The following is a 15,862-nucleotide window of genomic DNA, read 5'->3' as shown; positions in this document are numbered from 1 at the left end:
TTTTTTCAGGATTAAGACATTTTAGTTTATTTTTTGTCAAAGAATTGTTAAACTTCTCGTTTATTTAACTGATTTTTAGAAAATCAAATATAACATCATAGCTTTAGTTTATTTAGCTGAGTGTTATATATTTTATGTTTATCTTTTGAAAAAAAAATTGTACTTTTATTTAATATACTGGAAGTTTTTTTCAAAAGCAGTTAGTGTTAACTGAAGGAGTCTAAATTATATTCATAATTCTAGTGACTACCACCTTGGAGCTAGTCTGGATAACATGAAGTACAGTTATATTGTTTCCTTGAGAAGAATATTTCTTCCCATTGTGTGGTTTTGTAAAAATAATTATGTGGTGTAGGGTCATATTTAGTACTTCTTAAATTTATGCAGCTGTAAACAGCACTAAGTTCGTATTATGATGTTTGCTAAATAATATATATATGCAAAGCAATGTTTGAAATTGCTTAAAACAGCAGATATTATACAAAAAACATCACTATAAATAAAATCACTGTCTTATTAGACATAGTGATTTTAAATCAGAATTAAATATTCACAAGTTGGCAATCCAAAATGTGTCATTAGAGTTAGGAAAATAATAAATACGAGACATTATGTTTATATAATGTAGACTTAAAAAATATACTTTTTAGTGTCATGGTAGTTATTTGGTGTGTGTGTTACAAATGAGCGATAATTTCAGTTCATAAATTCCTATGTGACTGCTGAACTTTTTTTTAACGAAGGATGCAAGATAAAGGACTTATGTTCTACAAATATTATAGACAGAACTGGTGTGTTTGAAAGTATGTATTTCCTACCTGCAGTTGTGATAATCTTAGGATAAGTATACCTTAAAGTATTTGATATAGGAATGAGTAAATACAGGCAAACGAGTAATAAAAGTGTCCTCCCATGGTTTGCATGTTTGACATTGTAAAATAATGACAGCATTCTGATCTCATGTTTTCTGAGATGCTTATCAGTATGTTGGCATACTGATAAATAAAATCAACCATAAATACGTTATTCATAATGTTTTAAAATTGATGTATTTATTTATAGTAATTGTTATTGCTCTGTTATCTTAACATCATTTATGGTTCAAAATTATGTACATTATTTGGTGTGTAAGCTTTGGTGGCATTTAATACAGACTGTAAACATAAAGTTTGGAGACATCTTGAGTGAGTGGTGATGACATAAGTTTATCAAAACATTGTACATTTGTAATTAAGTTTATGTCACGATCCATTCAAGAGATCTCCAAACTTTACTTTCTGAAGTAAATTTCTTTTTGATTTCTCTTCGTTAAATCAAACTTGCAGGATACACCATTAAAATTACTTGCAAAGGTCACAAACGTTTCTTTTATATTGTTCATTTTTCAAAACCTAGCTTGAAGCATCTATTTACTATTCAATATTTTAAGGTTTGAAAGTGTTTTTCTAAGTAGTATATATTAGTATATAAAACTTGTTCATAGCTATACACTTTACTCATTTATTAATTTTGGTTTCTTTACAGAGGGAATTCTATTGCTGATCTCATCATGAAAATTAAAAGTTTGAAAAAACAAGTTGGAGTGTAATTTTTAAAAATAGAAAATTATTAAATTTGTGTCAAAGTATTACATTGTTTTTATTAATTTTTTTCAGATAACTTGTGGTAGGTGAAATATGCTTATCTGTGAATTAAAAATATTCAAATGTATAATGGTTTATAATTTCATTTTATTTCTGGGCTGTAATGAATTATTACATTTATACTTAATCAACTCATTATTAAAGGATATGGACCTGTTTTTTGCTCAGTACAAATTAGTTTCACATTATCATTATTATGTGTTTTTAAACAAAAGTAGAGTTCGTGCAATAGTAAATATACACAGAACACTCCAAAGAATACAAATCGACCACCTGCACAACATCATAAGCAACTAATCCTTACCAAGTAAAAATCAAGAACAGCAATCACTCAAATGATAGGATCCTGAAATGTAGCAGATTTTTACTAAATCATATAGTTTGGCAATGGTTAAGCAGTCTAATGTCAGCAAGAAATTGCCAGCTTACCTGCAATGCTGCTATCCAGTTTTTGAATGGTCCAGCCATTCCAAACCAACAGAATGTGCTCTTTGTACTGTATGCAGAATGACCAAAGTCAAATAGCTGCTAAAGTTGCAGGACAGGTACTGGTGTATCCCACTATTATCAGAAGTTTGGGCTACTATTCCCGAGTAATTAGAAGAAAGCCAATCCTTACTCCAGATGATATCTTGCATTAACATCAGTAAACATCATGGATGCTATCACTCTCCTTGCCTTTTGAGACATTAGTTCTTTCAGCTGGGTCAGATTTGTACATTTATTAAGAACCTAACCTTGGTGAATGTCTTTTCAATAACTTTTGTGGAATCATCTGCAAACCATGACAAAATAAAGCATTATTTATTTTATGGTGTACATAGGTGTGCAATTGGGGCAGCTGTCGCTGTGCACATGGACAGTTACAGTTCTTTACCTAGATTTGAATGTAATTATTTAATTTCACTGACTATGTTGCACCTTCTACTGCATTGTTCAAACTTTATGAAGTTAAGTATAATAGCCTCCAAGACTTAGAAATTTATGGTTGTAATAAATATATATGTATATAAATGAGGCCCAGATTTCAAATCTTGTAAGTACAATTTATAACCTGATACTACCTTAAATATTGCAAAACAGCAGATTCAATAAATAAATAGTGAGTGTTTTACCTTTTATTTCATCTATTTCTTTGATGAAATATATAACCCTATTTACCTCATTGATCCACAAATGAGGTACAATTCCATAGACTCAGAATTTAAATCTTTTAAGTAGAATCTATAACCTGGTACTACTGTAAATATTGCAAAAAGCAGGTTCATTAAGTAACTGATGATTATGTTTTACCTTTTTCATCATGTTTATTCCTTTGATGAAATGGTATGCTTATTGACTTGGATACTTATGTGATGATAGGCTGTGTATAAAAAAGACAAAATTGTTCCTGTAATTGTCGTTAATCGACAAGCTTTTGTCCAAAATGTTGCCCATGAAATAAATTACCACCATAGTTTTTAAAGGTGATTTTTCACCAAAAGTTTAATTTTTTTGTTTTATCACATTCTTATACGTGTGTGTAAGAGATTTACAAAAACTGTGTCCAGTTAGAAGTGTTTTTGAATAAAGAATCCATTACTAAAAGCTAAAAGGTTAAACGTTATAATATACTATGTTATATTAATGGAAATTCCTTTCCAGATATGATGAAACTTCTAATGTTTCTATGGACACGTTAGACAGTTGTTTGATTTAAAAGCAACTTCCCTTCATTGATTAGAGGAAAAGCTGCCATTTAAATGTCATTGTTATGTATCTTTGGTGTAATATTACTAATAAAAAAATGACAGTAAGAATCTATCACTAACATTCAACTTTATTTCTCATTGGCTGTAATTTACTTGCACTTCATACATAAGTAGTAATGAATCTTTTCACAATTTTAATATTTAACTGGTTTGAGCTAGTTCACCTGAAAATACATCTTCAATACCCTTAAAACAATTAGACTTTATCCAATGCATTAAAAATGAATAAAATATACTGGATACTTCTTAACCTACACTTGTTGAAGATATTTATGTTTAGCATTTGGTTCCTGCCTGATCTTATAAACAAATCACATTATGTTTATTTTCACTTTTTATGTTAACATAATACTTGTTTTTAATAATTAATGATGGGTGACCATGACCCAGCAAGTAGTGAATTTGATTGTGAATCTGAAAATTCGTAGTTTGCAACTCATTGCCATAAAAATATATCATGCATTTTGTAACCTTCGTTGCACTGTAAGAATGATAGGCAAATTCTACTATTTCACAAAACCAAGACCGAAGAAGGTTGAAACATTGTTCGCTCCTCTACTAGTGCTTTCTCTACAAGTGGGTTTTTCTCGTCATCACAGATTATGCCTTCATTATAGTTCAAAATTAGGAACTGCCACATGCAAATAGCCTTCATGTTGCTTTGTGTGAAATTCTGAACCTTACAAATCTAGCTTGCTAGTTTACCAGCCCTTGTGAATGATAGTAAAGCTAAGTCACACACAATAATAATAAATAGTTAAATGGTGTGTTATTAGTTCTTACCTGTAGATCTGATTTATAAAGGACATAAATAAACTTTATGATAATTACAATTCACTTGCTTAATGTGCTCCTCACCCCAGAACTTCGCCATGGGAATGTTTGTAATGTGATGTTCAATCCCACTATCCAATGATAAAGTAGTAGTCCAACAGTTGGTGGTGGATGGTGATGACTAGCTGCCCTCCCTCTAGTCTTTCACTGCTAAATTATGAATGGCTAGAACAGATAATCCTTGTTGTGTAGCTTTGCATGTAATTCAACACAAAACAAACTTGAGAACTTTTGAATACGTCTTCTTAAAATTACAAGCAAACATAACTACAAATATAAAAAGCTTTGTAAATTTAACTTCGGGTCAAACAATCCCCAGTGTGGATTCCTGTACGTAGTGGAGGGACCTCTTCGGGAAGGTTCTATTCTTTCAATTTACCTCCATTGGGATCTAAACATCCACCCATGTGTTTGTCGTGCCTGATGACCCGTGAAGGGAAAGAGAAGATCCTAGTGGTTCAGGGGTCCAGCCCTAACACCACTTTGGCCTTGAAGTCCTGTAGACGGACAGCCTTGGGGTAGCACCTTGGAGCCAGTCAGCTGGTCCATATGGGCAAGGGTCAATCAAGTACCAGTACTGGATATTCTTAACAGATGTTGTGGACATTGTATCTGATTTTGTGGTGGCTGGGTATAGTGTTCCCAAAACCCTGGCATTGCTGCAGTGTCCTTGTTTGGCATTGTAGTGCATCCCCTCACATGGCTCCACCCATGGTGGGTGGGGTCAATGAGCACTGAAAATTAAATAAAATAGTGAAAAAACAGTCCACAGGTAAACGACCACACCTTGAAGATTTTGAGCAGCAAATATCAATATATGTAACACCTGTACCTCTTTTGTTATACTACATCCTCTTTCAGACAAATCTTTAGGGCAGATGTCTCCTTTTTTCATTCAGAAGGGGCAAGAAGGACTTGCTGGTTCTCCAAAGTCAGTCAAAAAGCTTTGCTCTGGCGACATATTGGTAGAAACATCCACATCTCAACACAGTGAAGTCCTCTTACACTCAAAGGAAAGTGGGGATATAGCTATTGAGGTTACACCTCATGCTGCTTTGAATTCGTCACGTCACAAGAAGTTATTCAGAGGGATTTGAAGAACATCCCAGAGTCAGAGATTCTGGTTTATACACCCAAGGAATTTCTGCAGTGAGGCATATCTCCACTCACAAAGATGGAATTATGGTGCCGACCAATTTCCTCATTCTGATATTTACACCACCACGTTCACCTGCCACCATCAAGGTAGGTTATCTTAATTGCAGAGTATGGCCATACATTCCAAACACTCCCTGATGTTTCCAGTGTCAACAGTTTGGTTGCTCAAAGACTTCATGTCGTGGTTCCTTGATGTGTGCTCATTGCAGTGGCAAGGACGATAATGCCTACGAGTGTGAAATGGATCCTCACTGCATCAATTGCAATGGCTCTCACCTGTCCTGCTATCGTTCTTGCCCTAAATGGTTGAAAGAAAAAGAGGTGCAGCATTTGAAAACAAGTAATAACATTACCTATCCTGAAGCTCGAAAATTGCTATCCACCACCTCATCTTCGACGTAAGCTGCTGCATTTCATTTCACAGCTACTGTGGGAGTGCAGACAGATCTCTCTGTGCCTCCTAAAGAATCGATCTCCAAACAAATGAAAAGTCTTTTGATCTTCATGGTTAAAAACGTTGATGAATCAATTTCAACACCTATCTCTGTCCCTTATATACATTCCACCAAACCCCAAGATTCACATTCTTTGGTTCCAGGTACAGGCATTTCCTCGGATCCATCCTCCTCTCTCACTCCAAGATGCAAAAGAATCATTCGTTCACGTCCTCAGTCTCTGGAATCTCCATCGAACAGCAAAGGCCTGCCCAATTGACTCAGAGCAGAATCCATGGAGGTCGACAGACCTCCCTCGAGTAAGGAAAAAAGACGTGGTCGTAAACAGAAGGGTTTTCTGCCCAATTCGCCAACACGTAAATAAAAATGGCTATCCTGATACAATGGAACTGTCGAGGTTTACGTTCTAATCTGGGTGACATCAAAACACTGATTGCTTCCTACCATCCTGTTTGTTTTTCCTTACAGGAAACATTTCTGAAACCTACCGATACAGTCACCATCTTTCGGCAGTTTTCTTTATACAGAAATGATAGGCTGTGTGACAGACGAGTGCATGGAGGGGTGGCACTGTTGGTTGATCAGCATGTGCCCACCCTGTCTTTGCCACTTGACACACCCTTGGAGGCCGTAGCCATCTGTGCTTCCTTGGGTCAAACCATCACTGTTTGTTCTCTCTACCTGTCACCTGGAGAGACCTATGATCAATCGGTCCTTGATGCTCTCATTGAATAGTTGCCGTCTCCCTTTTTCATCCTAGGGAACTTTAATGGACATCATCCCCTCTGGGGAAGTGCTGATATTTATAGGAGGGGTTGCTGACAACAACCTTTCTCTTTTCAATTCTAGTTCTTCTACTTATTTCCATGCACCTATTACTGCTATTGATCTCTCAATTTGCTCCCCTTCATTATTTTCCCATTTTTCATGGAAGGTTAACAATAATGCACGAGGCAGTGATCATTTTCCAATAATCTTGATAGAGACTCGCCATGGTCGATGCCACCCACCCCGGTGGAAGCTGGATCACGCTAACTGGCCCTATTTCACTGCTCTCGCAGAACTTGATCCTACCATCAATAGACAACTGTGTAATAACAGTAACTGACTGTTATACAAGCAGCTGCTCAATGTATTTCTAAAACCTCGACATGTTTTCCACTATATTCTCGTCCATGGTGGAATCCTGCCTGCCACATGGCACAGAAGGCTCAAATATGAGCCTGGGTTACTTTCCATAGATATATCACACTCTCGAACTGCATCGCTTTCCAGCAGGCTCATGCACATGCTCAATGAGTAAGATGTCAAAGCCAGAAAGATTCTTGGATTAAGCTGACAACCAGCATAGCCTCTCTCATCAGTTCCAAAGTCATTTGGGACAAGATTCGAAAGGTCAGTGGTCAATATCACTCTGTCCCCCTCTTGATCTTGGCCAGGAAGTGGCTGATACCCAGAGCATCGCTGATACTCTAGATGAAAGCTTTTGCCGTGTATCTAGCACTACTGTTTCCTCTTCCACCTTCTTAGCCATCACGACTCCAGCAGAGAAATCACTTCTCCCCTTTCAATCTGATTGTCCCTATGACTATAATCGTACCTTTACACTGATGGAACCTAAACTGGCCTTTGATTAGCCTGGCAGTACATTGGTTGGACCTGATTATGACTCTATGAGATGCAGTGCCATCTATCTCCTGCTTCACTTGCTATCTTTCTGGTTGTTTTTAACTGGATCTGGCAGGACAATGTTCTTCCGGATGCTTGGTGCTAGGCTATTGCCCTGCCTTTCTTCAAACCGTCCAATTGCTTTGACGAGCTGCCTCTGTGAGACCTAAGAGAGGGTGGTTAATGCTCGTCTTGTTTGGTTCCTCGAATCAAACAACCTCCTCTTGTTCACCCAGTGTGGGTTCCGATGACATTGCTCTACCATGGACCACCTGATTCGACTTGAAACGTCAATCAGAGAAGCATTTCTCAAACGACAATATTCTTTGACGTTGAGAAGGCTTATGATACAACATGGAGGTATGGAATTTTGCGAGACCTCCATATATATATATATATATATATATATGGGATACGTGGCCATTTGTCCATTTTTATTAAAAATTGTTTAATGGACAAGAGATTCCGAGTACGTGTGAGTTCGACACTCTCCTGTTATTTTCTACAGGAACTTGGAGTCGCTCAGGGCTGTGTTCTAAGTGTCACACTTTTCAGTATAAAAATTAATGCCATCACTAAACAACTCCCTCTTACTTTTGCAAACGGGCTCTACGTCGACGACTTTTACATATTGTGTCAGTTGTCGAACATGAGGTATATTGAGCAACAGCTACAGACTGTCCTCAATCGTTTACTGAAGTGGACCACAGCAAACGACTTTAACTTCTCTCTCTCTAAGACAGTTTCCATGCAATGTTGCCAGCAACGGGGTATTCACCCTTATCCTGAACTCAGTATTGGTGAAGTTGTGCTGTCTGTGGTCTCTGAAACTAAGTTCTCGGGGCTTATCTTTGACTGTAAGCTGACCTTTATACCACACATCAAATGTACAAGAGCACTGAACATCCTCCATGTCCTCTCTTCCATCACTTGGAGAGTGGATCGACATTTGATGCTAAAGATATATCGTGCTCTTATTCAATTGAAATTCAACTATGGATCACTGGTGTATGGCTCTGCCATACCATCGGCTGTGAAGATGCTAGATCCTATTCATCATCAAGGACTTTGGCTCTGCACTGGGGTTTTCTGATCTTCCCCAGTTCACAGCTTATACATAGAGTCTCATGAACCTTTTTTGCACCTTCGCCACTTGCAGCTGTCTTTACCATATGCTTCGAAAGTTCGTCCCTTACCAAAGCATCCCATCTGGGGTTGTGTTTTCCTTCCTCGATGGGCCATGCGTTTCCAGAACAAACAATCTGCCATTGCTCCTTTTGGCCTTGGTATCCAGATGCAGTTGGATGAATTAGGTCTGTCCTTGGATAACATTGCTGTATTCACTGGTCAGCCCATCCCACCATGGCTTCTTACAGTCCCCAATTGTGACCTCTCTTTAAGTCATCTGAGAAAAGTAGACACTCCTGCTTGGAAATACTGTCTGTTATTTGCTAAACATCTTTTGAACCATCCTTTCATTCCTATTTATACAGATAGTTCGAAATTAATTGACTGTGTGGGCTCTGCCATGGTTTGTTGCGATTCAATGGATGCATGCAGAATCCCCTCTACAGCTTCTGTGTTCACTGCTGAACTGTACACCATTTCTCTTACCCTGGATCACATAGAAGCTAAACAGTACTCAAATTGCACTGTTTATACAGACTCGCTTAGTTTTCTACTGGTCCTGGAATCGCTTCACGTTAGTTCTCACCCTCTCTTCGCTGATATTCAAAACCGACTGGCCCATTTCTCATGAACATCTACTTCTATCCAGTTTTTCTTGATACCAGGCTACGTTGGTATTCATGCTAACGGACTCGCTGACAACGCAGCTGAATCTGTCTGCTCTGGCACTGTCACTACTGTGCCTCTTCCATACATGGACTATGGTCTTGTATTCAAGGCTGGACTTTGTGCCAGTTAACTTCGAATGACAACGTGAAAAAAAAGCTTTTTCAAATAAAGCCCTCTATTGGACTTCATGTCATTTTTCAGTAAGTATCGGAAAGAGAAAGTTGTCCTAACTAGACTAAGTATTGGTCACAGTTTAACTCATCGTTTGTTTTTTTTTATCTGGAACTGATGCACAATGTGTGGTCTGTGTAACACTCAGGTCACAATAAACATTTCACTGTCTTGCCGTGGTTACAAGGGCAAAATTTTAAACATGTTTTGTACAAGGTTTATCCATATCGTTAGACAATGTTGTTGGTGATGGTGACGTCGTTACGACGGCAACATTTTAAACATGTTTTGTACAAGGTGTGAAATGTTAGCTAGAAGTACATAAAAAGCAATGTCAAATAAAAATGAATTGTGCTGGGATATGGAGAGCATATTCCAATCTCTCTAAAACAGTTCTAGTAAGAAAGACGATATCTAACATAAGTCAATGGTGTTTTAATGTTGCAGAAAACCTTGGAAAACTTTTAATAAGTGTTGGTTTAGATCAGTACAGCAGAATTGAAATCCCTTAAGTGTTCACTAGTGCGAGTAGCAGTCAAATGTATGAGAAAGTACAGGTACACAGTCAAATATGAAAATATACTAAACAGTGAAAGATTAACATTCCTCCAACTGCCAAGATACAAGATGTTAGCATTTCTAAATATAAACACAAATAGTTACTATAGATACAGTTGCTGTTGAAACAGGACCTGAAACTCTTTCACTCTCGAGTTAAGAGGGATATGCTAGCAATACAATGAACCACTCATAATCACAGCTCTTGTATAACCAAATAGTATCTAATACATGTATTTACGTTCATTAACTACTACTGAAGTTGGCTTCATGAAAACATATTTACCCTCACGGTTTACTATATGTTTCTGAAATAGTTGATGAAAAATTAAAATTATGAGAGGATGAAAAATAACATTTTGTAGAAATTAAGTTGGAAATATAGTAGATATCAAAATGCCAACAGAAGAAAGCAGATGGGTTATGCTGAGTAACAAAAAGGCCATTTAACAGATGCTCAAATCCTGAGCAGAACATCATGAAAAGAAGCTTCTCTACTGTCGTAATGAACGAGTTGGATAAATGATAAAATAAAAGGAATATGAGCCTATTCACGAAGAAAAGAAGAGTCAAAGAAAAAGTTCTGCAGAGAGATTTGGCAATAGGATGATAGATCGAAATTAAAAATAACTACAATTATCAACCACTTTATAAAGTTGTGGTTTGCATGGGTGTTGAAATCTACATGTATTGAACCTAGCAGGGAAACATCAAAATAGCGTGAATAGTTCAGATAAAATTATGGTAAAGAAACATTAATCTAGATAAAGTACAAAGGGCACTGTGTAGATAGAGACAAAAGAGGGTGAGTGTGAAGGCCATTGGTCACGTGAGACTAATAATGTCAAGAATGTAATATTATTAGAAATAATTTTTTTCTTATAGCAAAGCCACAGAGGGCTATCTGCTGAACCCACCGAGGGGAATCGAACCCCTGATTTTAGCGTTGTAAATCCGTAGACTTACCGCTGTACATGCGGGAGGCTAGAAATGAAGAAGAAAACCAAAAATAAGTGTTATTTGCTAGTCTAAATGAAATAAACAGGTGGCAGTAGAAGTAATACTCAGGTAAAGTTTAATTCAAAAATAAAATTAATAATAAAACCCTGGTCTGTTTCCTAAATATAGGAATTGAGTACATTATATTAAATACTTGTTAGTCCCACCACATCCTTGCAGTCCATGTTGCCATATCCATTCATCCCCTATCTGATGGCCATGCATCTTTACATTAGCTCTGCAATAAAGCTTCCATTGTGAAAGGCTCTGTTGTGAAGCTGTCATTGTTAAAAGCACACCACTACTCTTTCGTGTTTTCCATTAACCATCTAACGTATGAGAATGACTGTTTTCCAGTTCCTATTTCAACTGCCCAATCACACGGAAATCCACAAGTGTGCATCCAGAAACTTGACTGGTATGTCTTATTGAATAGCATGAATAACTTATTCATTCTCCAACTGATTAAGGAATATGACAGTTTAATAAATGTGTCAAAAGGAGCAGCTTGTATTAATTTTCTCGATAGAGCTCGTTATTGGTTAGATTGTGTTATGACTTTGTTCTTGAACAGTAAAAGTACAAAGCATAAAATCTCTTCATTTATGAAGCTATTAGATAGGGTCTTCTAAATGAAAATCACAACTTAATCCAGAAAAGGCAAAACAACCTATTGAGAAGAAAACGTTCACCCCAAAAAGTAAACAAGATGATAGTGAAGACAGAAACTTTAGAGAAACATTGTTCAGTGAAATGTATTTATTTAATAATTTGTAATACTAGAAATCACAAATAAAATGTTTGTTTTGTTTTTACGTTCTAAATTTACACACACTGGATAAGTTTTAATGGTTACATTAGGTGTCATAGTGTCAGGACTCAAAACACCTTGAAATTTTTAGACATTATCTAGTTTAACAGCTCACATTCATAGAAAAATCCAAAGTTGTGTAGCCCTGAACAATTGAACTGGTCGAAATTATATCAATGTGTGGTCCAGCATAATCTGCTATATTGTCTTCATTCACTCCACCACTTCCTTCAACCAAGATAGTGGGGTATTGTAGCTTCAATTGTTGGGCAACTTCATGAAGTAACTGTAAAAAAAAAAAGTCCTGTGTCTCCTGTACAAGTTCCAACAACTATTAGTGCAGTATTAAAATAAATTTTCCCTATTTTTATTTCACTTAAAAATATATAAATAAACTACTCTTAAGGATTTTTTTAATTATTGTACATGCGTGTCAACTAATACCTTTTTATATATTTACAACCACAGCTTGCAGCTGGATAGACAAACAATAAGGGTGAAGCGCCTTACTTAATGATACAGAAACACAAGTTAAACACAACCTTCAAACCTCAACTAAACGGCTACAAGGTCAAAGTGCGAGCATTTAATACATTAGGTAGTCCCTATTCCAAAATGTGCACAGTTAAAAATATTTGAGAAAGGATAAAAAATGTAAACACTCGAGAGACACGCAATATTTGTTTTATAATTTTAAAAGATTATTAGGAAAATATTGTACAATTGCCACATAATATATTTTTTATTAAATTTCTCAAATATTTTGGTGTTTTTTTCTTAGTACAAATGCTACAAAAGTTATCTGTTCTGTACTGATTGTAGAAAATAAGTTCCGAATTTTAACACCATACATTTATAGCTGCTCCAAAGATGGGGAATGTTTTTAGTCGCGTATGTTACCGTTTCATTTCTGAGTCACAAGGTAGCACCCACTAAACTTGACTGATAAACATTTTAAAGATCAATGTTACAACTAATTTTTAATTGTAATGTAGATTTCTCCATCGTGTTCCGTGCAATGAAACGTGTCTGTAATAATCCTAAGAAATACTGTGACAGTTTTAACATGAGATCGTATATAAACGTAAATTACAACTAATTTAATGTGGTTATGTCCAAGAAAAATAGCTCTAATTGGAATAAGGAATATCATTAACATTTAAAAAGGCACTTACTGGAGGCTTACAGTTGTCCAACATCACAATATCACAGCCGGCTTCGGCAGCTTCTCTCGCCTCTTCTAAAGTTGTACATTCTACCTCTATCTTCAGAACAAAACCACTTAACTTACGTACTCTCTCCACAGCCTGACATTTCACCATAATAAATTTATATACATATTAAAGCAGTATTTGATGATGAACCTAATTTATTACAGGTGTTAGAGACAGCTTGAATAGTAACAAAGAAAACGTATTACAAGTAAAATCAATTACGTTAAACCATAATTATAGCTTTGCATCACAGGTGGTGAAAAGCATCATATACGTATTATTTCTTCAGATTTACCTTGTAAAATTGATGATTCAGATACTGCATACTAAACATGAGCTTCATTACATAATTAACATGCAACAGTTCATAAAGTATTAAAACAATTTACTTATTCAAGTAGTAGTGTTTGGATCTGATTGACATATGCACGCGTCTTTTTACTCGTTGTGTTTATAAAACATTAAATAATAAAACATTAATAATAGTATGTCGTATACGGAGCAAAAAAAATCACTTAAAATTTCGAAATATGCGTATACGGTAACTAAAAATTACAACTTCGTGATGACGAAAAACTCACTTTATTTTAATTAAAATTTTAATACACATACCAGCACTCTTGATAATATACAAATATTAAATCTGTTTAAAATATTAAGTTATTTTGATTCATCTGGGCATAAGTACGTAATTTTGTTACTCCATGAACAATTTCACTTACCGCTTTAACACACCCGGCAATTTTTATGTGATTGTCTTTCAACATAATCTGTTGCGATAGGTCGAAACGATGATTAGATGCTCCACCAACCAAGACTGCATATTTTTCTGGTAATCGAAATCCTGGAGTTGTCTTACGTGTACAAGCTAAAAAGCCGTTCCATTTTTTGCTGTCTAGCAGTTTCTTTTGGGCGTTGGTAATAGTAGCAATTCCACTACATCGAGCTAAGCAGTTCAGCACGGGACGCTCCGCTAAAAGTACGTGACGTGCATTCCCACTCACGGACGCAACTTTGAAGGAAGGTTCAAGAAAGTTACCTTCGTTGACAAACCATTCAACATTGCAGTCTAATTGTTTAAATATTGCATTAGCAAATGGAATACCCGCTATAATACCCGCACTCTTGCATAATATTTCTGCTGTAATGGCGTGTTCGCCCACTGCTGCACCAGCAAAGTCGAAACTGCTTGTATCTTCGTTCAACCACTGACAAACAAGTTTCTTTAAATTTAGAGGATGGAGTACGTTCTCAGCCATTTTTATCCACGTGGTACACTCGTTATCTGCGCGACTACTTGCACTCGTCAGCAAATAATAATTATATATATATAATTGAACAGTGGTTAACTTTATATTTATTTGCTTTGCGAGGAATTCTAATAATCAAATTAATATAACTTAGTTTACAGTTTTTAGAATAATACGGAGGAGAAACAGTTAAGATATATTTATTACAGTTATTTTGGCGATAAGTTTAAATTACTCGATTATTTTAATGAATGCAAAAAAACAAAAAAAAAATATTTGCGTATCTCTTTTTTTTTTGTTTGTTTGTTTTGGAATTTCGCACAAAGCTACTCGAGGGCTATCTGTGCTAGCCGTTCCTAATTTAGCAGTGTAAGACTAGAGGGAAGGCAGCTAGTCATCACCACCCACCGTCAACTCTTGGGCTACTCTTTTACCAACGAATAGTGGGATTGACCGTCATATTATAACGCCCCCACGGCTGGGAGGGCGAGCATGTTTGGCGCGATGCGGGCGCGGACCCGCGACCCTCGGATTACGAGTCGCACGCCTTACGCGCTAGGCCATGCCAGGCCTTGCGTATCTCACTGCAGTACATGATGAAGTCTCTGTGTCCTCATTGGTCCGTTTGGTTGCAATTTTTGTTACATTGTTTGTTGAATCATAAAGAGCAAAAGGAAACGAATAAACCTGAACACGAGAGTGTTTTGACAAGAACGTTTAGTCCCAATACGGTTAAAACCAAGTAATCCAATTTTACTTAAAGACTATTAGTGTTTTACAGCTAATTTTTTGGTTAAGAAATTGACCTAATCTATTAATTAACATTAACTTTTCATGAAGGTGAGCATTCTCACAGATCATAAATCGCAGCTATAAAGATTATGATGTATTGTTTCATCAGATAGATAACCTCATTATTACAATATTCTCGGCCGAAAACCCAATAATATCTCATGAGGTTCGGCTACCCTGTGATACTGGGGTTAACTTTAATTTCGTATACAAAAATAATGTATAATAATCAAATAATAAATGATAAAACTGATAAATAAAGGTAGATATGCCAAATTATCATTTGTTTTCATACATTGTTTCTTATATCACCAAAAAATGACTGTTTTAAAGAAGGACACGTATAACAGTATTTACCAAATCATATAAGTGTATTCAGATCTGGGATTTAGAATTTCCAAGATGGAGATATCTCTTATATGTAATGGAAATGGAAAACAAAATAATATGGATCAACTTTGGAAGTTCATCCATCCAAAGGAAAAGACAACCTGCAATTATTCTTACCCCTTGTTGTGGTAAGCAAAGTGCAACTTCTTGTGACGGATGAAAATCTTTAAACACAATTATCAGTGCCAGAAGTCATTCACGTGCCATAGACAACGGTACACAACGTAATCAAGGAGGCTCTCCATATGAACAAGTAATTTGTATGGGCGTTGCTTTCACTGATGTATCTGTTCAACAGTCATTTACTTCAAGTACTTGGAGAATAAAACAGGTATTCATACTGTTACGTACCCAAGATATACTAGTTAAGT

At 36.1% G+C, this 15,862-nt stretch overlaps 2 protein-coding genes across 4 annotated transcripts in view; one reads left to right on the top strand and one right to left on the bottom strand.

The window, feature by feature from the left end:
* mbo (Nuclear pore complex protein Nup88) overlaps positions 1–3,446 on the top strand; it is a 30,223-nt gene extending 26,777 nt beyond the window's left edge. The window contains 1 exon segment of the mRNA XM_076469077.1: positions 1,525–3,446. Within this exon segment, the coding sequence (XP_076325192.1) occupies positions 1,525–1,588 (64 nt within the window). The 3' untranslated portion in view covers positions 1,589–3,446.
* An 8,332-nt stretch (positions 3,447–11,778) lies between these two features.
* LOC143223380 (nicotinate-nucleotide pyrophosphorylase [carboxylating]-like) lies at positions 11,779–14,357 on the bottom strand. 3 transcript variants are annotated; one of them, XM_076451312.1, is made up of 3 exons: positions 13,782–14,354; positions 13,021–13,110; positions 11,779–12,131 (listed from the first exon to the last, which is right to left on the bottom strand). In XM_076451312.1, exons 1-3 carry the CDS (start codon positions 14,316–14,318, stop codon positions 11,949–11,951), a joined length of 810 nt encoding a protein of 269 aa, XP_076307427.1. In that variant the 5' UTR covers positions 14,319–14,354; the 3' UTR covers positions 11,779–11,948. The 3 variants fall into 3 exon arrangements, with proteins under 3 accessions (XP_076307427.1, XP_076307417.1, XP_076307436.1); XM_076451302.1 differs by having other exon boundaries at positions 13,021–13,152; positions 13,782–14,352; XM_076451321.1 differs by lacking the exon at positions 13,021–13,110 and having other exon boundaries at positions 13,782–14,357.
* Positions 14,358–15,862: the final 1,505 nt, after the last annotated feature.

This window comes from Tachypleus tridentatus, chromosome 1 (assembly GCF_004210375.1).
Source record: "Tachypleus tridentatus isolate NWPU-2018 chromosome 1, ASM421037v1, whole genome shotgun sequence".
NCBI classification, from domain to species: domain Eukaryota; kingdom Metazoa; phylum Arthropoda; class Merostomata; order Xiphosura; family Limulidae; genus Tachypleus; species Tachypleus tridentatus.
Note: the sequence above shows the minus strand (reverse complement) of the source record. Positions and strands in the feature narration are given on the sequence as shown.

Excerpts from the sequence above, each read along its gene's own strand:
- LOC143223380 (XM_076451302.1), bottom strand. The coding sequence starts at position 14,318 with ATGGCTGAGAACGTACTCCATCCTCTAAATTTAAAGAAACTTGTTTGT. Across the intron at positions 13,153-13,781 it reads TTGCCGGGTGTGTTAAAGCG|GCTGTGGAGAGAGTACGTAA; the intron begins GTAAGTGAAATT and ends GTGAAATGTCAG. Across the intron at positions 12,132-13,020 it reads TGGACAACTGTAAGCCTCCA|TTACTTCATGAAGTTGCCCA; the intron begins GTAAGTGCCTTT and ends TTTTTTTTACAG.